Source organism: Idiotropiscis lumnitzeri, chromosome 13, assembly GCF_059441095.1.
Source record: "Idiotropiscis lumnitzeri isolate Australia: NSW breed Sydney's pygmy pipehorse chromosome 13, RoL_Ilum_1.0, whole genome shotgun sequence".
Classification (NCBI taxonomy): Eukaryota; Metazoa; Chordata; class Actinopteri; order Syngnathiformes; family Syngnathidae; genus Idiotropiscis; species Idiotropiscis lumnitzeri.
The window spans coordinates 6,062,897-6,086,046 of NC_142403.1; the positions used below are offsets into that span (position 1 = coordinate 6,062,897).

At 40.6% G+C, this 23,150-nt stretch overlaps 2 protein-coding genes across 6 annotated transcripts; both read right to left on the bottom strand.

Moving 5' to 3' along the window:
* Window positions 1–740: 740 nt before the first annotated feature.
* On the bottom strand, window positions 741–13,371 carry lhx9 (LIM homeobox 9). Of its 4 annotated transcripts, XM_088313604.1 has the most exons (6): window positions 13,095–13,371; window positions 10,211–10,487; window positions 9,333–9,535; window positions 8,211–8,569; window positions 4,310–4,512; window positions 2,030–3,854 (listed from the first exon to the last, which is right to left on the bottom strand). In XM_088313604.1, exons 2-6 carry the CDS (start codon window positions 10,388–10,390, stop codon window positions 3,600–3,602), a joined length of 1,200 nt encoding a protein of 399 aa, XP_088169730.1. In that variant the 5' UTR covers window positions 10,391–10,487; window positions 13,095–13,371; the 3' UTR covers window positions 2,030–3,599. The 4 variants fall into 4 exon arrangements, with proteins under 4 accessions (XP_088169733.1, XP_088169730.1, XP_088169731.1 ...); XM_088313607.1 differs by lacking the exons at window positions 2,030–3,854; window positions 13,095–13,371 and adding an exon at window positions 741–1,617 and having other exon boundaries at window positions 10,211–10,795; XM_088313605.1 differs by lacking the exon at window positions 13,095–13,371 and having other exon boundaries at window positions 8,211–8,566; window positions 10,211–10,795.
* A 2,779-nt stretch (window positions 13,372–16,150) lies between these two features.
* Window positions 16,151–22,656, bottom strand: c13h1orf53 (chromosome 13 C1orf53 homolog). 2 transcript variants are annotated; one of them, XR_015846406.1, is made up of 5 exons: window positions 22,205–22,656; window positions 20,762–20,863; window positions 20,215–20,447; window positions 19,642–19,735; window positions 16,151–17,326 (listed from the first exon to the last, which is right to left on the bottom strand). XR_015846406.1 is itself a non-coding variant. In XM_088314218.1 (5 exons), the coding sequence occupies exons 1-3, from the start codon at window positions 22,478–22,480 to the stop codon at window positions 20,301–20,303; spliced, it is 525 nt and encodes a 174-aa protein (XP_088170344.1). In that variant the 5' UTR covers window positions 22,481–22,656; the 3' UTR covers window positions 16,151–17,326; window positions 19,642–19,735; window positions 19,832–20,300. The 2 variants fall into 2 exon arrangements, 1 of the variants encoding a protein (XP_088170344.1); XM_088314218.1 differs by having other exon boundaries at window positions 19,832–20,447.
* Between the last annotated feature and the right edge of the window lie 494 nt (window positions 22,657–23,150).

Below are 23,150 nucleotides of genomic sequence, written 5' to 3' on the forward strand. Positions count from 1 at the left end.
TACACAGTTTTAGCTTGGATATTTTACTGATTTGTTCATATAGTGCCGAGCTAAATTCAAAGCTTAAGAAGTGCAGTCCACATAAATATATAACATTTACATATCGTTTCACGAAAAATGAAAAGTTGAAACGATAAAGCTCCAGATTGATTTGCATTATTGTTGAAATCTGATTGATAATTTACTGACTTTTACGCCACACTTATTTGGTTGAAATTTCTCACGCTGCCATAGCGAACGCTTAAAAGACAAGTCAAAGTGTTTCGAACGTTATCAACTCGAATTCAAGTACAATAAATTAACCATCTTTTGTATGAATTCATGGTTCATTTGCCAAACCTACACGACTTTTATGGATAATAAATCTGATAGTTTATTGTAAATCAGATTAATATATTTATTTTGTGTTTGTTCAACTATACATCTGAAGATGACCTTGGGGAAAACAATTCCATATTAAATCGCAAAAGGGGGCGAAACAAATCCTAATTTGATTATTTGTCAACCCTACAATAAATGTTCACGTTCACATTACGGTACATTATCACACAATTAAAAATGGCTATGGAGCTGCGATTTGAACTCTGCAAAGCTCAAATAAACAATGACTGAGCATGTTATGTCACACCTTTGAGCTCCTGGTGTCATGTGCACCAAAAAATGGTCATGTGACTGCTTTCATCTACAGTGTTCTAAATGTCAACAATACTGTATGTCTATTAATGTATGCACTCAACGCGTGTCAGGGACAAGATTTATTTGTCATGTTTTATTTTGCAGCGGACAATCACACAGTCACTCAAATAAAATCATACACATCTCACGGGTAACGTTAACAATATGGCGCATGCAAAATGAGAATCTCATTTCCCTGTTATGTTCTCATCCTTGCGTCCCTCGGTGCGGACAGATGGCAAAGCTCCAGCACTGCAGTCGTCTTCATGCGCACGTCACATTTGACGGCCATCCTGCTGCTGCTGCTGCTGCCCACTTTCAAGGAGGCCGTGTGCTTGCAAAAAGGACCCTTGTGACAACAGAGAAAACTTGGATATACTGTAGAAGGATGCTTCTTGGGCGAGGGGGGGGCAGCAAGTGTGAGGTTGAGAACAAAGACTATATGGGATGTATAGTGGGCTGTGCTTACATATAGGAGTCAGTGGGAGAGGTGGGTGTGCGTGTGCGTGTGTGTGTGTGTGTGTGTGTGTTGGGGGGGGGGGGTATGGGTGATACAAATTGGTCTGGGTTAGTTTACATGTGGCGTGGTGGCCTCTGAGGAGTAGTCTGAGTTTGTTTTCGCTCCGTCACAATACATTTTATTGTCATCGATTTGCATGAGTCCTTCCAATACAGACACTGAGTGGCATCGTCTGTATCATACATGGTGCGGTGTCCTTGCTTGATGGATTCAAACAACACGTTTTTTTCGTGTGGCCAACAACAGCTGCTGTACACTTGCAAGTGAATATTTGATCTCGATATGCTATATCATCTTATCCTAATATTGTCTTTGTCTTCAATGGTGAGGAACTCCCATCAAAGTTTCCCCCTTCTGTTAATACTTTAGGGAATTTTCAAACGTCGGGATGTATGGCTGTAATGCCCCAAGATTTGTTCTCCCTGAAAGAAATGATAGAGTAAGAATATATTAACTACAGATCAACCTGGCTTTATGGGCTCTGCATTGATTTTGACTTTCATTTTAGGTTTACCATGTGATACATATGTAAATATGTGCTTTGCAGCAGTCTGTCGATTCAAATTCTACAGCCATGATCATGCATTAAAAAGCAAATTTCAAATTTTTTGACTGCAGGGTTTGGATGCAAATCCATGGGGCATTACGTCAAAAACCATAAACATCATAAAAGAGGAAAATCGAAATTAAAATGGAAGCAAAAATGAGGAACGACGGTCAGTCAGCGGCTCGCTGATAAGCAAATGCTCTCTCGGCTGTTGATGTGACCAAAAGAATAAAAACTGTCTTCAAGAAAACACAAAAATGGCAAGAGCAATGAAAAATAAAAAGCCATTTAAAGCAAAGTATTGTTTTTATTCACACAAATTTAATAAGATATATAACAACCGTTTGGTCCATAAATATTTAAGGGGAAATAGTTTCTATACACCATCTTTAGCAAGAAACAGGGAAACATGGACAATCTTGATAGAACACTTACTGTACTCAACTGTTAACACGAAGATCAATATATAAGGTTCTTGGAACTATATCTGAAAGAGTGCACAAATGCTTTCTATGACATCGCTGCCCCTCCCCCTTCTTTTTTTTTTCTTCTTCAAAACAGAGTACACCATAAAAAGATCTTTGAAAATAAGATGCAAAACGGTACAAAACTAGTGAGGCGTCCGAAGGGTGTGAATCAGTTAACAAAGAACACAGAGAATCCTGAATTTCACAACCTTTTCTCCCAAGTTATCACATAAGGCACATAAGAGTAGAACTGAGTTAGGCATCTACTTCATCAAGTAGACTCGGTGTACCATTTTGTTCGACAAGAGAACAAATTAGGACGCGCACAAATTTAAATGTGCCTTCTCTCTTACTACCTTTCAGCCAGAAGAAACATGCTTTTTTTTTTTTTTTTTTTTTTTTTTTTTTTTTTTGGTCTGATCAGTGGCAAGTGGCTTTCCAGAAAGTCAATGTCAGGAGAAAACGAGATTCGGCCTGCACTGAACTTCACCGAGCTGAGGTCATTTTTTTCAATGCCAGCTCTACAAATTCAGTCTTAATTGTTGTACTACACTCCCTTTTCCGTTAAAAAACAAAATCACCCTGAGCAACATGATAAAACAATAATGCACTTTTTACGGGGGGGGGCTTTGTGCAAGCGACTCGATCTGCAAATGCGTTTACCGGGTTCAATTTTACTGCAATTCATCCAGCAGGCCAACAGGAAGTGACAGTTGATTCCAACAGTGCCCATCAACTGCTCTCCTTTTCAAAATTTATTCCTTTTAAAACAATTGGCTATGACTACAATTGCGTTATTGTTACCGCTGTTCTCTTAGCACGATAAAGTTTAGAATCAACTCAGAAAATAGGTTAAGCTTTCTGGCATGAAGTCTGATTCAACTGCCATACAGAAGGGAGACATTCGAAAATAGAATTCAAAGACTGTTTTCTGGATTTGGACCCATATACAGAACATTCGACAAGTTTGCTTCCCAAATGATTTCAAAAGACAAAGAAAAATGGAATGGGAAGCATACAATTACAGGAGGTTTCGGGGGGCAAAATTCACCAATTCAGCAAGAATTCAAAAGGGCTCAATTTGTCATCATTCAAAACAAATGCACAAATGAAGACTTAACTATGTTCCAGGATTTTAGTTATTGTTTTTTCCAATGATTTTCTTAAAGTCCTTTCCAAAAGGCTGCCATGAGTTGCCAAATGCTACACATTTGTTCTACAATAATTTAATGTGGCCACTGCTCTTCTTGCTCTTGCACACTGTCTTCAAAGGAGCCATCTCTGCTTGATTTAAAGGTCAATTTAAAAAAAAATGAGAAAAGAAAAATAAACTCAGAGAAAAAAAACAACAAAAAAAACAAACAAAGAAAATAAAAAGCAGTCTGCTAGCTTAGAAAAGGTTCGTCAAGGTAGTTTGTGAAGGGCTCCCCGAATCGTGGCTGTCCAAACTAGAGGTGACGGACGTCACTACAGTAATCGAGGGGTTTGTCAGGTCTGTTAGTGTGGCCGCGCTGGATGGGGGGGTCAGGGCCCCACTGTCGGACGAGGGCGGAGGGAGTGACGTGCCATCAGCCTTATCAACACCTCCATTCTCCTGTCGTAAAACGTTCCTTCTGAATTTGGCCCTCGCGTTTTGGAACCAAACCTGCAAACCAATGCCAGGGCGGCTTTTTACTTTTTGAGTTGATGTACGACTGCTTTCAAGAAATACAGCACACAACTACAGCTGGAGATTAACATGAATTGACACAAGATTTGGGGAGTTAAAGGTGCCAGACAACTAAGTCAGCTCCTCTTCTCAGCACAGAAATGAAAAGGGAATGATCATCCTTTAGAATTGAAAGAACATGTGCACTCTTCTTTGAAATCAAACACTAATCAACTCCTTTGTGCTTCCAAAAAGAGCAAATTACTGCCAAAACGCCAATCTAATGACTACATCCATCATGGCTCGATGAAACAAACAAAAGAAAAAAATAAATGAGAGTTCTGGGGTGAAATGGCAGGGGTTGGGGGGGGGGGGGGGTCAAGGAACAAGGGGAGGTGCAGGAACACACATGGCGTGATCATACGTGGAAGGCAAACCGGAGCCGTGCTTACCTGCAAAACTCTTTTGGTCAGGCCCGTCTTCTGGGCCAGCTGCTTGAGGTCCTTAGCGTCCGGGTTGTGGTTGATGGCAAAGTAGGATTTCATTGTCCGCAGCTGGTGGTGCTTGAAGGAGGTCCGCATGCGCTTGGTCTTCTGCGTCGGTGCGTAGGCCTGCTGGTCCCGGTCCAGGTGGTCCGCGTCGTTCTCGTTGCAGCCTGTGAGCAGAGCGCAGCGCGATGTCAACCGAGAGCGGCGGTGAAACGCAACAGTCAACATGTTTGTGTGGCTCGGGGTTCAGTGGGTGCATCTCAATAAAAGGGATTATCGTTCGGAACATTTTTTTTTCAGTCGTTCAACTAAAAAAAAATGGAAATTTCTATAGTTTAGCACTTTCAGCCATGTGTAGTTGCTTTTAAAGTGGTTTATTAAAGTGATTTATTATATATATATATATATATATATATATATATATATATATATATATATGGAACTTGGGTAGGCATTTGCTGACTAAAAAGTGTTTTTTTTAAGAATCCGTCTATCATAATTTTTTAAATTAAAAAACAATGCTCAACTCATTTCACATGTTCATGAGATGAGTAAAAAGTATTGGTACTATTCCTACTAATGTAGTTTTTTTTCTTTTCCTGAGGGTGAAGACAACATCACTATACTGTAAACTATACAGTTTTTTTCTACCCGGCACCTGAAAGCTATCTGTTGGGATATACTTTTGGAAATTTGAAAAATAAAATCACCTTTAACATGAAGCCTATTTAATTGCGCTGCTCTTGGACAAGTCAAGGCATTCACACAAGTTTGACTTTTTGAAGAGAACTACTGTAATGTACCGAATGCATAATGAGTAGTAAACTAACTGTGGCACACCATTCAAAACAACAACACATGTCTCCAGTGCATTATTAATGCCACCTGTGACAACAATTTATACTGGTTTGCCAAAAAAAAGTTAACATGATTACATTAACACAAAAAGTTACATTGTTGTCCTCATGCTTGTAACGCACCATATTTTTTTTAATAGTTGCACACTCTATGACTGTAAATTTGTGGCACAAAATAAAAAAGGACATCATGTGCAATCATACTTGGCATACTATGATGGTTGATGTTATTCACAATCTGTCACAATAACTCCGCCTGGCACTGTTTCACACGAATAAAATGCAGATTATTGGCATCTGGAAGACACATTGTTTTACAATAGTTAGCCACTAGGGGTCTCTGTATCCAAAGAAGATTTAACCTAACGGGAGAGGTGTGGAATAACAATACTCAGTAGACTCACTCAGTGAGCTCGGCGTGTTCAAAACAAGCAAGAAAAGGCTCACTTGAGACAAATAACATCAAAACAACAGCGGAATCGGATCCTATTTGTAGCAAATGTGAGGTTTTAGATGTGCGCGGAGTGACGGATATTAACAAGAACATTTTGGGGAGACTACAATGAAAAGGGTGTCAAAGGTTTGTACACATTCAAACTGATTTAATCTCCTCCTTTAAATAGTTCATATTTAATAATCCCATTTGATTACTCATCGTTGCTAATAGCTTTGGAGATCATTTAAAAAAGATTCAACATGCACAAATTAGGAAAAACCAAGACAGTTCAGGAACCCCCAAAATATTTGTGGCTATTTCTGTAAAATATAAACATGCAGGGAATTTCCCCCCGTCCAAACACCCCCCCCCCCTCCCCGCAAATGAAAATCCATCGGATCCTGTGAGAAAAGATCGCATTTGCATAAGGGAATAAAGGAAACGGAATCATGTTTGCGGTATCTAGTTGATGCATGGAGCGACATGCAGTGGCCTGAGAACCGCGGCCTGGGCCCGGCCGCAGCGCTGGAGGCCCGGCCGGGATTCCAACGTCGCTTCCAATTAACGGAGAACAATTAACGGGCAGATTACCCTTCTTCCTCCCCCTATTCATCGGGAACATAACTCGGCCGCACAATGACTCGCTTATCAAGCGCGCACTAATTCGCGGAGAGACATGAAAAATTGGGACGCCGCACAGGAGCACCGTCAAGAGTTGTTTTTTATTTTTTAATAATAATGATTATTATTATTACTATTCAAAATCTTTTTTAGTCAATACTTACTGCCTGACATCAGGAAAAACATGCAAAACGTATATTTTTTTAAATAATCAATTGTAATCACTTGAATGAACAACCACAATATTTGTTTCCACTCTTACATGTGATGTGAAAATGAACGGATGACAGTAAATTAATTATTTGGTGACTAAGGCCATCGCTTACCCTCAGGGCACATGCATTTCATCCAGACATGCAACCTTTACATAAATTAACATTTAAACTGTCTCATTCAGTGATTGCCAACCAATGTGCCGTGAGATATCATCAGGTGTGGCGCAGTAAATTGTGCAAATTCACTTAATCGTGCGAAAATTATTGCATTACTTCAAAATAAGATACCTTTGTTTGACTATTTATGTCAGCAACGTATAGTAACGGACAGAACAATTAAATGTTTTTTAATAAGCAACTGTCCTTAATATTTTGACTGATTCATTTATAGCAGACAATATCGTTTTAGGTTGTTTTACGCTACTATCCTTTATCCAGTGTTGGTGAGATTTTTGTTTGGTAGCGTGTAGTTTTCTTTTTCGCCTGTAAAATACTTGCTTCGGCTCAATAAAAGGTGGCAAACGTTGATCTAATACACTTATTTGTGTTTGAAAAAACTGGGAAAGTGAAAAATTTTAGGAAGCTATCTTTGTGAAGTTGTGTATATATATATATATGTGCGTGCGTGTGTGCGTGTGTGTGTGTGTGTAATTTTAATAATTATTATAATATAATTATGAATAATGTTAAATAATAAATAATATAAATAATGTCTAATCTATTCCAATGACATATAGTGATGATGCAGGAAAATTAAATGTTCTTCCATAAAATGGAAAATTACATTTGTATCAACATTTGTTTTGGTGGTGTGCCATATGAATATTGGCTCAGTAAAATGCGTGCCTTGACTCAGTGGAAAAAAAAGGGGGGGGGGACACATGATCTAATTAAATTGATTTTTCCACAAGTTTGAGTTTGAATGTATTTTCTTCCTGTCTGTTTTTGAAAAATTATGAATCTAAAAACTTTGAGGAAGCTATTTGATTTTTGTTATTTTCTTATGGTGTTAATCTATCTTTGCTGGTGACAGAGAGTAAGAGGCAGAGCAATTAACTGCTCTTCCACTAGATGGCAATTAATATGTGTATCCACGTTGGATAATATTTGTGGGGTGATGGCGTGTAATTAGATATATTTTTATGAAAATTTGTGCTTTCACTCTATACAGGTTGGGAAACACTTGTTTTCTCTAGAAGGGAAATTATGGTCATAATGTTGTGTTTGGAACAATTAAAAAGAAGAAAAAAAACTGTCAGCTATATCTGGGAATCAGTTTTTAAACTCTACCATTTTTTTTATATATATATGTGCTGTGAGACATCATCACGTGTGTCGCGGGAAATTGTAGAATTTCAGTCAATTTGTCCAAAATTCTTTATTAATTACAATCAAATCTACTTTGTTCTCTACCTTGCATTGATGTTGAATAGCATACAGAACAATTTAAAGCTCTTGCACTAGATGGCAATCACCCTGAGTTTTCACTTTTTGTGAGATTTAGTTGTCTTCCTAAAAAAGGTAAAAAAAAAACAAAAAAACTCTAAAACTTTAAAAAGGTTGTGAAACACTGATCTCATTCATTTGTTTTCCACAGTAAGATTTTGAGCAAGATCTTTCGTGTTGTGTTTGAGAACATTTGGAATGTGAATGCTTTTAGGAAGCTATTGTGGGCAGGTTGGTTTAGCACTCTTTTTTTTTGTCTTATTGCGTGTTAGAGTGTGAAGGCGTCTCACCTGTGTTATAGCTCGGTAAGTCCAAGCCCATGGCGGGGCTCTTCCTCTTCCTCGGCCGGCCCTTCTGAGCCGTGCCGGTGCCGTTAAAGTAGGGCAGGCCCAGGCCGCCGCCCTTGGCCGCCAGCTCGGCAAAGTTGAGCTGGGGGTGGTAGTCGGCGCCCTGCACCAAGCTCTCGAAGTGGAGGCGGCAGTAGACGAGGCTGTCCTTCATGCCGAAGTGATCGCCCGTGGTGAGAGTCTTGTTGCACGAGGTGCACGTGAAGCAGCTCAGGTGGTACACGGAGTCGCGCGCGCGCATCACCATCTCCGAGGCGGAAATGCCCAGGTGGCAGCGCGCGCACCTCTGCACCGAGAACCTTCTGGAACAGACGCATCGTCAACAACACATTCCCAGGGAGCACAAACATACACACACATTGGCTTTCAGACGTTGCCAAACAATACTCAAGTCCCCATTTTGAGTTCTATTTAAAAACTGGGACTGGGGGATTGGAGTGATTTTAATTGTATGTCCAATTGAAGCGCACGTGAAGGCCCCCCTTGGACATTAGCATGGGCTAACATGTAACATGCACCCTTGGCAACATTATAAAAAACAACCTTGTGCCTAAATTCAACTTGGTGTCACAAATATCGTCTTTAACTTAGGTGTGTAACATTGTTAAGAATATTCAGTATTTATACGTGTAAAAAGTGTGCACATTAAATCCCTCCCACCACAGTTTTATCACTTCTTGCTTCTGACATTCAACTAAAAAAGATGGCGATTTAAAGGGAGAGGCAACATATTTGCATTTAAAGTTTCTCATATTATTTTTTTCATGGATAATACAGGCACACAGATTTAACTATGACTACCGCCACTGCATTTTTTCACCCCATTTTATTTAATATAATAGGTACCGGTTACACTAAAAAAAACATTATTTCCGTATTATTATTTACATTTACACACTATTAAAATTAAAAGCATACTGCCCATAGACCCAATATAGTAAATGCAGCAGCCAGGTAAAATAAAATGCAAAGGTAACTATTGTCATTCAATTTGTCTTTTATTGTCGAAATCTTAAAGCGAATTTTGCCAACATTCGTACAAGACGTCGTTCGTGTACACCTTACCTGTAGTAATCCTCTTTGCAGTAGATGCTGCCATCCTTGGCGAAACACGTTAGCTCCGACTCCAGCGCTAGTTTACATTCACAGCATTTGAGACAGCGCAGGTGCCACTGCTTGTCCACGGCCAGGAGGTAGTATCTGTCCGAGATCTTGCCCCCGCAGCCGGCGCACAGGGCGGGCTTCTCCGGGCTCATGGAGGGCATAGTCTGGACACAACAATAAACTCCTTTAATACACCGTCAGGAACACAAACAAATGAAAATATAAGCAAAAATACATTTTTGCCATATTGGCAGTAACATGAACATACAGCCATACCGTTGAACACGTAAGTATTATTATTAATATTATTCCTTTTTTTGCATATATTTCGTAAACGTTTTTATATACCAGGTGCAGGTCCGGCCTTGGCAAAATATCTTGCACATTTGAGTCCAAACTAAATATTTTCTGCTGTGCACAAAAATCATGTGTGTATTTTATTTTTATGTGCATCCATACCACTCCAATATAAAAGCACAATAGGTTATTTATATTTGTTTGTTTATTTATTGCAAGTGTTGCCATGTCTATAATAACAATCATGTGCGCTGTATACAAATTACAAGCACTAGATCTGTTATGTTCTCATTGGTCAATTAAAAAAATGCTAATTGTGTCACGTTCTGGTCACAATAATTTTGGTTAGTTGTACACATGATGTTGCTAGTTGTTAGAGACTACGAAACATTGAAACTGCTCCATTATTATTTTCCAAAAAAACAATTAATAAATAAATACTTTGAAGTGAAATAGAATAGCAGTGTATCGCAGCCGTCAGTCAACAGCTTCAGAAATATCCGTGTATTTAATTGCAACAGAATTTCGAGTCCTGGCCTCACCGTTTCTCTGCCGTTGATCTGCATGCTTTTGGCCAGGCGAGACTCCGACTTGGACCTTCTCTCCATCTCCTCCATGATCCCTTGGATGTGGTCCCCGGAGATCCCGTGGAAAAGCATGGCTCCCCGTCCTGGGCGCAACGTTCGAGCGGCTGCTTCTGCCTTGCAGCCCACCACTTCCATATACCGTGGACGCCGACTGGTGTGCTGCTGGTTCGGCTCAGCGCATCCAAAATGAAGAGATTCGGATCACCTCCCGGCCCGCTGCGTGCAAAGGCAACTGGAAGCACAGTAGGAAAAAATAGGAGGGAAAACTACAACAGCAGCATGGGTGGGACGAAGAGGAATGTCTGTAGTGCACCAGTTTGTTCTTTCTTTCCAAAATATCTCTCATCCAGGTTAAAAAAATATATATATAGTCCAAGGGGTGAAGGGAAGGAGAGGGGGAGGAGGCTGCAGTGTGGCCAAAAATAATGATACAAGCTTCGGTTTGTTTCTTTTCTCTCTCTTTTTTTCCACTTCCAAAGTTCCCAGTCAGGGTTCCTTGGTATTTGGAGGTCAGATTGGAACTGCCTGCGATTGAGCACCGTGTCCTATTTGTGAAGAGAGCAAAGCCTGCCCAGTCTGAATAATTTGGTAGGAGGAGTTCCCCATTCTCTCGCTCTCTCTCTCTCTCTCTTTCTCTCTCTCCCCCCCCCCTCTCTCTCTCTCTCTCTGCGTCTACCTCTCGTTCATTCTCCCTCGTTTTTCAGTCCTATTGCCCAACAAAGTGTATTTTTGCCTTAAATCCTCGCTCGTCAACCTGGACACGGCTTAAATTTATACTATTAACTTGTTCACATAATTTATAGTCACCGTGTCGCTGTTAGGATGATTTTGAGTCGTTTGTTACGTGAGGTTTATTGTTTATTGTTTAAAAATAAGAAAAATATACATTATTACATTTATAAGAAAAATACTAAATTAGATTCCCCCAAGTTTCCACTTATCACTTAGCATCATTATTACTTTTACAATAAATTTTTTTTTATGATGGTCCAATCAAGTGTTTGGTTGCTTGACTGCGTGCACGTGTAGTGGGCGGGGCCTGAGTCTATTAAACAATTAGAAAAAAACACGGCTGTATCCCATGCGGATTATATTGCGTATCTAATAAACACACATTAAATAGCTTCATTCTTTTAAACATTTTAATTTTATTCTAACACTTTAATAACTGTACCTCGATTATCTGTTGAAATGACATTACATTCATTTCTCTCTTTCTCAGGAATTAGGCCATGCAGCACCTTTGTTTACTTTCAGTGGGACTTAATTAAAGACAAGAGCGGGAGTCGAGTGACATTTTCCAAGTATCTAACAGACCAGACGAGTGTTGTGTGTACAACAGAAATGAAAAACAATATAGTAACAGTGGGCGGGGAGAGAACCCTGCCACCTTGTTCCTAAAATGTTGCATATTATTGACATAATATGGGCCACATCATGCAGGCGCAACTGAGATTATGCTATTAAGTATATGAGGCAGCTTTAGGTGGTGGAGGAAAAATAAGGAACACAATTTATGAAAAATGAAGGGGTGCAGACTTGAAGTTTTATTGTTGATAAACTCGTGTACATGCATACAGCCCAAATTATGTGTCACTAAATATCAATATGGTCGAACGGAGCCATGCCATAAAAAAACAAGAAACAAAAAAATATACAAGACATTTGGGCACCCTGCTCTATAACCTAGATATATACTTTTTAATTCATTTGAAAATATGTGACTCTATTACGCACATACACACACCCCACCCCCACCACCATCGAATTGTGAAGCTTTTAATTGGAGGCCCCTTGAAGGCTTGAACTCTCCTAGATGGTTTTTGGACATCAATTGCGTGAACGTTCATATTTGCACCACTATATATATATATATATATATATATATATATATATATATATATATATATATATATATATATATATATATATATATATATATATATATATATATATAAGCTGACTATAACATTTATTTTTACCTGCATGGATACATGCACCTTGATAGTATATGTGCACGATTGTTTGTTTTTTTATTTTTTGTTTAATTTTTTTAATACCCTACAATTTAAAGAATATGTTGTTGTGATTTTATGGAGACATTTCGACGACTTGAGAATTGTGTTGACCCGTAGCCTCCAGCGGTAACATTTGATTTGACTGAGAAGGATTTAGCGATGCGTCAGTGAACAAGCAGCGAGTAGAATACAATGACTGGTGTCGTTTGTGGATTTGCATGAATAATTGTGATATTCTCTGCTAGTAAGCACGCTCCTTTTGCTTTTTTCCGCCTTCTCCATTTCACAGAGACGCCTGTTTGGGTGCCTTTAAGCCTGAATTTTGTAAAATAATTTTTTTGCCATATATATATATATATATATATATATATATATATATATATATAAATGAATCGTTAAAATTGAGACATTGAGTTAATGAAACACGCATTTTTATGCAAGTAGCCAACTGTATTTCCTTTTATTGAAACATTTTGAAATTTAAATACATGTTTATAAAAATGGCATTATAGCATTACGTTTTTTGTTGCTATAATGGAAAAAAAAAACGAATTTCCCCTAATGCATTTATATATTTTGTTTTGAAATTACCTCAGCTACATGAGGTAATTTCCAAATAAACGTCATGCATATAACCTAATTAGTAGACGAATTCTTAAAAAAACAAACAAACATATACAGCACGAGAGGTGTTCTTTTAAAGGAGGATTTGTCTGTTATTTGTCACTAACGCTTTGCCTTACAAAAGCGTCATGTTTTGCTCGTGGTTGTTATGACCATATTTAGTCCAAGAAGACACTGTTCGGAAGTCAGGCTCTTACCTGAGGATGTGCCGGTTCGACGGCCGCGCGATGCGCAAGGCGGAGGAGACGCTCCAGTCCGGACTGCGCACTGCAGAGGAGGAGAGCGGAGCAGAGGAGGAGAGGAGAGAGAGGGAGGCTGACTGCCTGCCTGCCGGTAGATGGGGGCTGTTCCACGTTTGAGAGCCGCGGCTCCACTTCCAGCCTCAATTAAAACGCAAATCATTTAAATATTCCTCCGGCATGCACAAGACACAACACCGCGCACACACGATTGCACTGAAAACTGCGAGCCAATTGGCCTTCCTTACGCGCGTGCAGCTTCTAATGGCTGATGTCGCCACGAATTAAAAAGGGCTAAATAACACCATCCTGTATCGGTTACCGCCTTATGGCAACCAATAAGCATTCATACGTAGATGGAGAAAACATTACATTCATTTTGGGTTCATTATTATCAGTCATAAGAACAAAATAGCTGTATGACGTCCCAGTGTTTTTTTTTTTTTTTATAAGAATCCCCACGTGCAGGTCAGTAACAATTCAAAATAAGATATAACATGTTGTTTACATTGAGCATAGTTCTGTAATCTATTAAGACAATAATACTGCTTTAATATAGACTGCATAACAGCAACAAAATAATCAATCATAACTAATAAAAAAACACCAAAAGATTCTGATTACAGTATAGCAAAAAAGCACTTTTCTTTGTATTTAGGTGTATCAATTGCATCATTAAGAAACAAGTAATATATATATATATATATATATATATATATATATATATATATATATATATATTTTCTCTAGACTAATAATTTAGCTCATATATATGCTAAATGTTGGTTGTATTTGCCTTTCTAAACCTTTTTGGCTTCAGACTGCACAATGATTCAAAGGAAGAAAAAAAGGTAAAACAGACACCATCTTAATAATGTCAAACCTTTGTTTCCTGAATACTGAATATTGTTTTGAAGTGGTTTCATACCTGACCTCAAATGAGACAATATTTCCTCAACTATCATGAAAGAAATGTCCCTTTGCTTTTGCCTATGAATATTCATGTTCCCAAACGGCTGGGTAATGTTAAAGGGGGAAAAAAACATGCCATAAAGGGATGCTCACAATGGTCATAAAATAGCACAGACCTTTAAGTGCACGGAGCCTGCACTTGAATTGAACTGTTAACATGACACACGGAGCCATCCTGCAGGCAGGATCACACTTGCAGGAGGTGTGGGTGGAGTGATTTCAATTGACAAGGAGTGAATAGAATATTGTCTGAGTGAACACTTGGGCTGCGAGCAAAGGGTGACAATTAATTACACCTCTTCTGCTTGCATAAATGAACACGTGCCATGCTGCTATACAGTCACTTTGCTCCTTCTGCCTGGTATGCGACTCATCAATAATGCAGGGCCACTAAGATCAATTTCAATGTGTACTGCAATGTGCAAGGCAGTACGCTGAGGCTCTTGAGCATGATAGCCGCTCACATCGGGGATCTGTGCAGCAGGCTCGGTTCAACCGGGCTACCTCAGACACAGGACCGACCTGCAGGATGACTGCCTGCTCTCTGCTGTAGGGCTTGGTGGTTATCATAGCACACATCCAAGGTTCATCTGGCGTGATCATTTCTGGGTCACCTCAAGTGACACTCAGCCTCGTTCTCGGTGCCTCCCAAAAGCACGGCCGAGAAGGATCTGCCGTGGTAGCGAGGAACCAACGGTGACAAACTGACAGAATGAGGGAGAGGAGAGGGGAAGGGAAGCGAAGGAAGGAAGGAAGGTGGGTGGTGCATAGGAGGGGGATCAGAGGGAGGAGTGAAGTGCAGTAAAGCTGCATCTCAGTCACATGTGCCTTGGTGGGTGTGTGAGGAGGAAGGTGAGACATCCGGGAAATATTTACAAACAAAGCAGACTTCAGTCCATATTGGGCTTAAGGACATTAATTATTATTATTTTTTTATGTAAATAAAGGGGTGAACTTAGCGGCTGACATTCATTGCCTTATTTTGGTGTACTTAATAAGAGGTGCTTGTCAAGGAATGGATTTTATTTTATATATCATGATGAGACACATAGTTTCAACAAATACTTGCTGAATAACACAGTCTTCTTAAAGGGGAAGTCAAGTCATGAATTTACACTTGCTGTCGACTGAAAATGACATCACAGTGCCTAAGTGCTTAGCTTGCGAGTGTCACATGACCAAACCAAGTAAAAACGTGATCCGTGTTACTTGAGCCCTTAGGCACCGTGATGTCTTTTTCAGTTGACAGAAAGCGACAAAATGGCCGCAATGATGGATTACAAACAGGTGGATTTTGCTGCCTAATTCATATTCCACAAATGCAAAATTAATCAGAATGTCATGTTTAGACTAATGGGAACCCTACAACATATTATTGTAAAGAACATTTTTTACTTGACTGCCCCTTTAAAGACAAGGAAAAGTCAAATGTTTTCTCTTTGTGACCCCTTTGAGAATGTGAAATCCTTCCTGCAGTACACTTGCACAAAACTTTGTATGCACTGAATATACTTAATTAAAAAATAGCTGCCTGCCTTATGTATGCATGAATTTAAATCCCTATTCAGTCATCACTACTATAAACTTTACAAACACAGCATGTATACAGAACCCATGGGTGTCTATGGATGATTCTTTAAATTGACATTTCAGGCATCTAATTTCCTACTTTCAATGCCAAGCTTTCCTTCTTTCTATTCACTTTCTCTCTTGTCTTCCACTTTCTCTTTTCTGTCTCTTCATCCCCCCCCCCCTTCGATCTCCTCCCTGCTCTGCTGGAGCTCAAATCACAACCCCAGTCCCTGGCAGATGGAGGATAGGAGAGAGAAGCTCTTAACTAGCTAGTCTGAGCCTCTGGTCTCTGCACACCAACTGCTGCCTGCACACCCCAGGCCCCCCTCCTCACCACACCCAGAAGAGCACCAACAGCCCGCCGCCACCTCCACACACTCCCTATTACGTCCCCTGGGATGGTCTATCCTCCAGGGGGCTGGTGCACGTATTAGTTCATTTCTGGCCACACTAGAAAGGACAAGGTAACATGATAGATGGATGTTCTTTATTGCGATATAACAAAGCACAGCTTTTCAGGGTAGACACACTGGTTTAGGTGATGTTTGTATCTGGTGTCATGTTGTTGAAACTGGCTATGTCCTTCTGCTTTAAGCATCCATTGTAGAAGAAAGAGGAAAATGTTCTTTTAGTGTCTGGGAACACATTTCGAAGAGGAATGCAATCAAAATATAACTCTGTGTTCCCTGAGGAGGATATTCAATTTACGCCGACTTCCAGTGTACATGAGTCTGAGACAGTCAAGACCACCTGTGAAGGCAGTGTATTGCTTTGCTTAAGGACACAAATAAAAATCTCTCCGGCAACTAATGACGGTTTCTGCACTGCGTGGTCTGCAAATAGGCTTCTGCGTGGGGGGGGCTGTCCTTCATGGGCGCCAAACCTACGACCTCTTGGTCCCCAAGTCCTTGTAGACTACGCTTGTCTGCCCACGCATGTGGTTCGGCTGAAATAAACCTGCCAAAAACAGTACCTCATTGAGGTGCCAGGGAGTGCCCCGGACTCCCCTTTTATCTGGGCTCATCTGGCGGCCACGGCTTGGCTTGGCATCAGCGTGTGCACCAGTTGCGGTCCAGGGGAGAAACTGCCCCTCTGTGCTATTTGTAGCCCTGTCTGTCCGAAGGAATCTGGCACCCTGACTGTCACGCAGCAGCCATGTGTGTGTTTTTATCACTAATTCTACCACAGGGATCTGGTTGTCCATATGACCATTGTGCAGGATGCTACCCTGAGGCGAGCTGACATTGTCTGTGTAGACCAGACGTTGATGGAGGGGCTGCTCAAATACTGCTTGAATATCAAGACACTTCCACATGTGCACACACGCCAACAAATAAGGCAGGGCCAAGCCAATTGCTGGGACTGATGCTCCTTTCAGTAATCATAAGAATGACACGTTTTTTTTTGTACCCCCCTGCCAAGCATGTGTCAGTATGTGGCCAACAGTGATGGAGATGCTGTAAGTGACTGTGGTCGAAGCCGTTGGCCGCAGGGCTACCGTGCCTGTTTGAGATGGAGAGAAGGGTGCGGGGACAGCTGAGGCAGGAGGGAGCTGCTTGGCCTGTCAACTGGTTGTGACTGGAGCACGTCTGGTCACAGTTACAAACTGGACAGCTCTCTTTTCCTCCGCGGCTAGTGCCATCGTCCTGCAGAAAGGCACACGGTTAGTTGCTGCCACACGGCTCTCGTGCAGCATATGCTTCAACTGAAGGTCAGAGATGTTCAGTCCAAAACGCCTGAAAGAAACAACTCGTGTCTGACTGGCTGCTGTAATTTCCCGACTAAAAAAAGGAATACTAATCAAATGATATCTAAGCGTTTGCCTAAAATGCATTTTAATAGACTGTTCTTGAAATTCAATTCAATGTTGAAAGTTGTAAGCTTCCTTATATAACCACCTTCTGCATATTGAAATCTGTATATAGGACTAATGTTAGTCCGTGAGAAATTAAAGAAATTAGGGATTGTCTTGTCAAAAAGAGAACATTGTTTCCTTTAATAAATACTGTGCAAAAGCATACAGATCCATTTGTGAAGCAATAGTATGTCTTTGGATTTGCGAAGAACAGCATTTTATGGACGGCACCATTTGCATTTTTGAGCGTCAGGAAAATCCTGCAGTGATGATACAGCCAACTTATTGCAACACATCCAGATCTTCAGGGTTCTTTCTTGCTATATCCTGCACACTTCCAAAAAGTTTAATGAAAGTCCCAATACATACATTTTGCCTTCACTGTTGGAGACAAAAACATGAAGTCAGAGGTAATAATTTCCCCTCCGTGGACTGTTCTGTCATTGTCGGTGACCAATAAATGGAGGTTTATGGAAAGACCATCTGTATGAAGAAGATGACTTCAACCAGACTGAGTGGCTTTACTGTGTTGTTTGTGTCACTAAAACAGGATGAGGATCAACAACCTTCCAAAGTGTGCCATCCATGAACTGTGAAGATGTGGAAGGATGAGGCAGACACTAAAGTTGGCCTATTTCGTGGTCTGGGCTGCAGGACTGCCAAGACCCTGAGTGGCAATGCATCTACTTGAAAGCGACAGAAAAGTCCCCAGGCGAAAGGCGCAGAGGGGCGGCAGGCAAGCGGGCTCAGGTAACCTACTTGATGGGTGTGACACCTTCACCATCCCGCTGTAGAATGTTGCCGCCGCACGCTTCGCTGCCTCAGTTTACAATAACACAACATAAATTCACTTCTCATCCCGCCTGACGACACGTCCCCAAGAACCTGTCCTCCCCAGCGCTGTTGGGATCATAAATCTCCTTGTAGCTGCTCACAGGCCTGTGTTGCCATCACCAAGCGCTTGCCTTTAGGACCCACCTGCCGAGGAGGATAGTGGCCGCGCCGCTTGTCGGCACAGACACAATTCGGCGGCAGACACATCCTCTCACATGCCTCCGTTCGCCCAATCAGGCAGAGCCAGGCGAGCGTGTGTGACATGCTCAGAGCCTGAAGGCATCGCGCTGTCTTCCCACATGCACTAACGAGTCAAACCTCACATCTTTCCTCAACGTATCTGCAAGTGGTGCAGAGCCAGCTCTTGGCCTTACCTCGCTCTGCTCTAACTGTGGGCTGCAAAGTGCAGTGTTGAGCGCACCCTTTATTCTATATTAGCCCATTAGGAGCCACGGGGTGTTCTGCTCTTATAAGCCTATATGCATGCTCTTGAACATGAGTTGATCTATTGCTGTAGTGGGAAAGGAGGGCCCCAGAGTTCATTAGGCTGCAGCTCAGGAGAGCAGCCGCAGGGAAGTGCGCTTTAGCCAAGTGTTGCCAGGAGGCTGCAAGTCCAGTGGGGCCGCTGTTGATGTCCGCGGCGTGTTTGTTAACAGCCTGATTCCATCAAGTGGTGTAAAAGCAGCGCAGCCAAGTGAGAGGGCTGACCCTTGGCCCTTGACTATTTTTAACAACGCATTTTTTCCAGTCAAAGGTAGCGAGTTTAGTCGAGCCGATGTGGAGTGCAAATGATGCTAATATTCATGCACTCGTACATTTGGGAGAAAAGAAATATAAACAGACGCAAAGCAAAAGAGCACAAGATGTTATCTGACATCCGACTGTTATCTTCTCTGATATGCCCTTTATCTTGAGGGCAAACATCTAAAATGCACTTTCAGTTTTCATCCCTATACTCCCACAACCCTTGTTAATACATCAGAGAAGAGAAATACCACCAGAAATTAAGTACTCATAAAAAGGAATGAGCAATGAAACTCACTGCATTCCAATGAACATTTACAAAAAGCTTCAAAACAAAAATACCACAAAATTGTATTTATCACAAGATCCTGCAGAACAATCTCTTCCCCGTAGTAAAAATGAAAATAATGAAGAACAGTTGAGAGGTATAGGAGGTATTGCACAGTCACAACTCAAATTTCATCATTCAGTATGCTGCTAAAAATGGTTCAAAACAAGGCTCCAGATTTGTAACACTATCTTGCGTACCTGTTACCTTGGCATGTTGGCGCTACACATAAAAGAGAGAATTAAACATTTTCTTCATTGCTGGGTCCTTCACGTTGATTTGGCCATATGGACACTGCAGGAGAGAGAATGAAATCATTAAACTGTGTTAAACTGCCACGTGTGGAGAGCAACTTCAGTCATGCAGTGGGCAAAAAAGTGTTGTTGTAACCTGGATGATGAGATGATCACATTTAGGACCAAAATTCATCCCTAAACGTTTTCTTGAAATTGTATATACAGTAGAGCTCTGCATACTCGTGATTTGGCACCTGCGGATTCAAGATTTCGCTCAAATTTTGTTGACATTTTTAAAAATTATTTCTACAAATATTTTTAGATTTTTAACCAATTTCCTCACGTTCTATGTGAAAAAAACTCAAAGCTTATCTGTGTTTTTTTGAAGTCTTGTTTGGGGGTTAAAAAAAATCTCTCTCTATTTTTTTTTTTTAATTCCATCCAATTATTATATTGATAATCATCCACCACGAATGGGTCTACTGTATACACCCCAAAACACTATTATTTAGCTAAATGCCCCTGAGAAATTTTCACCTCGATGAAATGCTTATTGAAGCCAAGCAAGGAGCCCTCTGGCATAATTCTGGATGGATATTTCACAGCTCTTGGTAGAGCTCATTTTAATTGGTCGGTCGCCGGCTTTCAAGTATTGTCCACAAATGTCCAATAGGGTTGAGGTTTGGGAAAGGCCAATTCCAAAAGTTTCTACAATCTTTTGTCATCTGACCAATAAAATAGTAATTCTCCATAAACCAGGAAGAAGCATCCTATTCAAAAGAAACAGAAAGATGAGCAAACATTAATTCCTTTTCTTTTGATCACATTTCAGTGTTGGCAGAGGTTTATCGTCCATTGAGTAACATTCTCGTTATACAGTTATATGGGCAGTAGAAAATTGCTAAAACAACAAATCAAACTTTGGACTTTTATAAAGCGCTGTTTTGTAGAACAATATCAAAACTGACTTATGTTCAATTATTATTTAAATAAAGGGAATAATTACCAAACCGATTGAGACAGAACAGATTAGAATTCAAGCGCAGTAGCAATGAAAAAAAAAAAAGCACACAAAGGAGCTCACATGTCTGCAAGCAGTGCCACAGCACTTCCCTCGTTGAAGGTGAGCATATTCTGTGAACACCTTGTACCCACTGGAAGGGTCAATATACATCTGCTTCTTTGCCTGCACATAATGAACATTTTTTTTAATTAGTACAAGACACAACATGTACGGGTATGTTTGTCCAATGCATACAACTCAAACAAAAGGCATATGTACAACTGAAATTAACATAAATATACATATATATATATATATATATAAACAGACTGCTTTGAGTTAAAGAGGGTTGTGGGTGACCTTGTGACCATGAAAGAGATGTAAAACAATCTTGTATGATACTATAAATTAATCGACACAATACACGTGCGTTAATCATTAGTCAAAAATATGCCATGACAAATACGCCAGTATTCGTATTCATAAGAATATATTTCTGACACAAGCGCTTACGTTCTGCTCCAGCTGTTCATAGATGCAACCACCTTCTGTGAGTGAAAAACACCGAACTCCCCTGCCATCCCTCAGGAAGTTTTGAAAATGTCACCTCTCAGTCTGTTTCAAACTGAGAGCCCACTAGTTGGTGAGCTTTGACAGGCCACAAAGACAAAAATGCCCCAGGCCTTTTGGTGACACAGCCTGTCATTTCACATGGCATTGCACGGCCACAGAGCAAAGCTGGCATAGCTGGGCGCCCTCTGCATTGTGCTTTTGCCACCCAGGCCCTCACACTCTCCTCAGGTCTTGGCCAACTTGCCTCAACTTCACTGCACACTCAGGAGCACAATATTTAGAACAGAGAGGCCTCAAGGCATGCAGATGCACCTATACACGGCTGTCACCACTGCACGCCTCACTGGCTCTGCTTGATGAAGGAGTAGAGACGATCTGGAGAAGATGAAGGATCTGACAAAAAATATCACCGCCATCAAGCTTGTGCTTAAATGCTAGGTATAAATATTTGACCGGATCCCAGCAACTTACATTCAAAATATTTAATAACTATACTTTACAGTGCAACTTCCATGGTTAAACACAAAGAATTTGGGGAAATTGCTCAACCTCTGATTTATTCAGATTTCTATTTTACTTAACTTAAGGACAAAATAGAGAAGGAAAGAATTGCAATCCATGTTACAAAAAACACCATCATCAAATTTGCATTTACTGAACACTTACACCACTGACAATAAAGGAATGATAATACAGTAGACCAGCAGATTACTGATTTTGTACTTGAACATCAGTAAGTTATGTGACAATCACAAACGTTTCATTAGGCAATATTTCAGTTTTAAATTACAGCATGTATACGTCAGTAAAGGAATAAGTACCGAACCTTTCTCGGATAGTAATCTCAAGGAGGTTTGCTGCAAAACGACACTTTTGATCAAGTTAATGAAGTGCATTAATGCCTTGAATGAATGTGCAAAAGAAGCTTGTGGAGCTCAGTGATGCTATTACCTGACACGCTTCTGTGTGGAATTTATGAATGAGCAGCTCTTCCTCTGTCAGCTGTCTACTAGCCTGTTGCGGTTCGGTTCTGCTTTCCGACGCGTCTTTAAGTTCTGCCCCGGCGCTGACTTCATGGGTCGGCCTGCCTGTGGTTTGCAGTCTCCTTGGGCCGTCCACAAGCGGCTTGGAGCGAGACATTTTTGTTACAAGTCGTTCTTTAAACTGGACGTGAAGGAGAGGCGAAGTACTGAGCAACATTCTGCTTTTAAAAAGTGGGCAATGCATTGTCAGCTTTTAACGAGCGGTTATAACCACTTAACATGGCTCTATTATTATGAATATTATTCAGTTTTTTCTTCAACTTTTGCCTTTCCGACTCATCACAGGTTTCCCCTTCACAATTCACATGAACTGCTGAATGCGCGACTTCCTGTTTGAAAGGAGCGTCACAGTCACGTGACCATTCAACAACAGCGCCCCCGCTGTTTGTCTAAGGAACAAGTTAGTGTAGACAACTGCTTGGACATCTTATTTGCCATATAATCGCCCAATTTTCATAAAGGTGAGTTAGAATGACACAACACACGTAATTTACATTCGCATTCACATTACGTTAGGTTTAGAACAGGGATTCTCAACTGGTGGGTCGGGAACTAAAAGTGGGTCGTGGACCAATTTTGGGGAGGTAGTGGACAACAACTAAAACATTATATATGGTGTTGTTTTTTTTGCTACTTATTACAAGTGCAAGGTCACACTTGGAAAATATTAGGCGAGCCACGCAGTTATCTGCCTTGTGTTTTACAAATACAGTGCTGCTTAGAAAATAATTTGTGGATGTTGAACAATATGTCAAGCAATATGTTTTGGGCAGTACACCAAACTAATATGAAACAGGGTTTAAAAAAAATTATTATCCTAAATGTTGTCAGATACTATTTTTAAACAATGCATG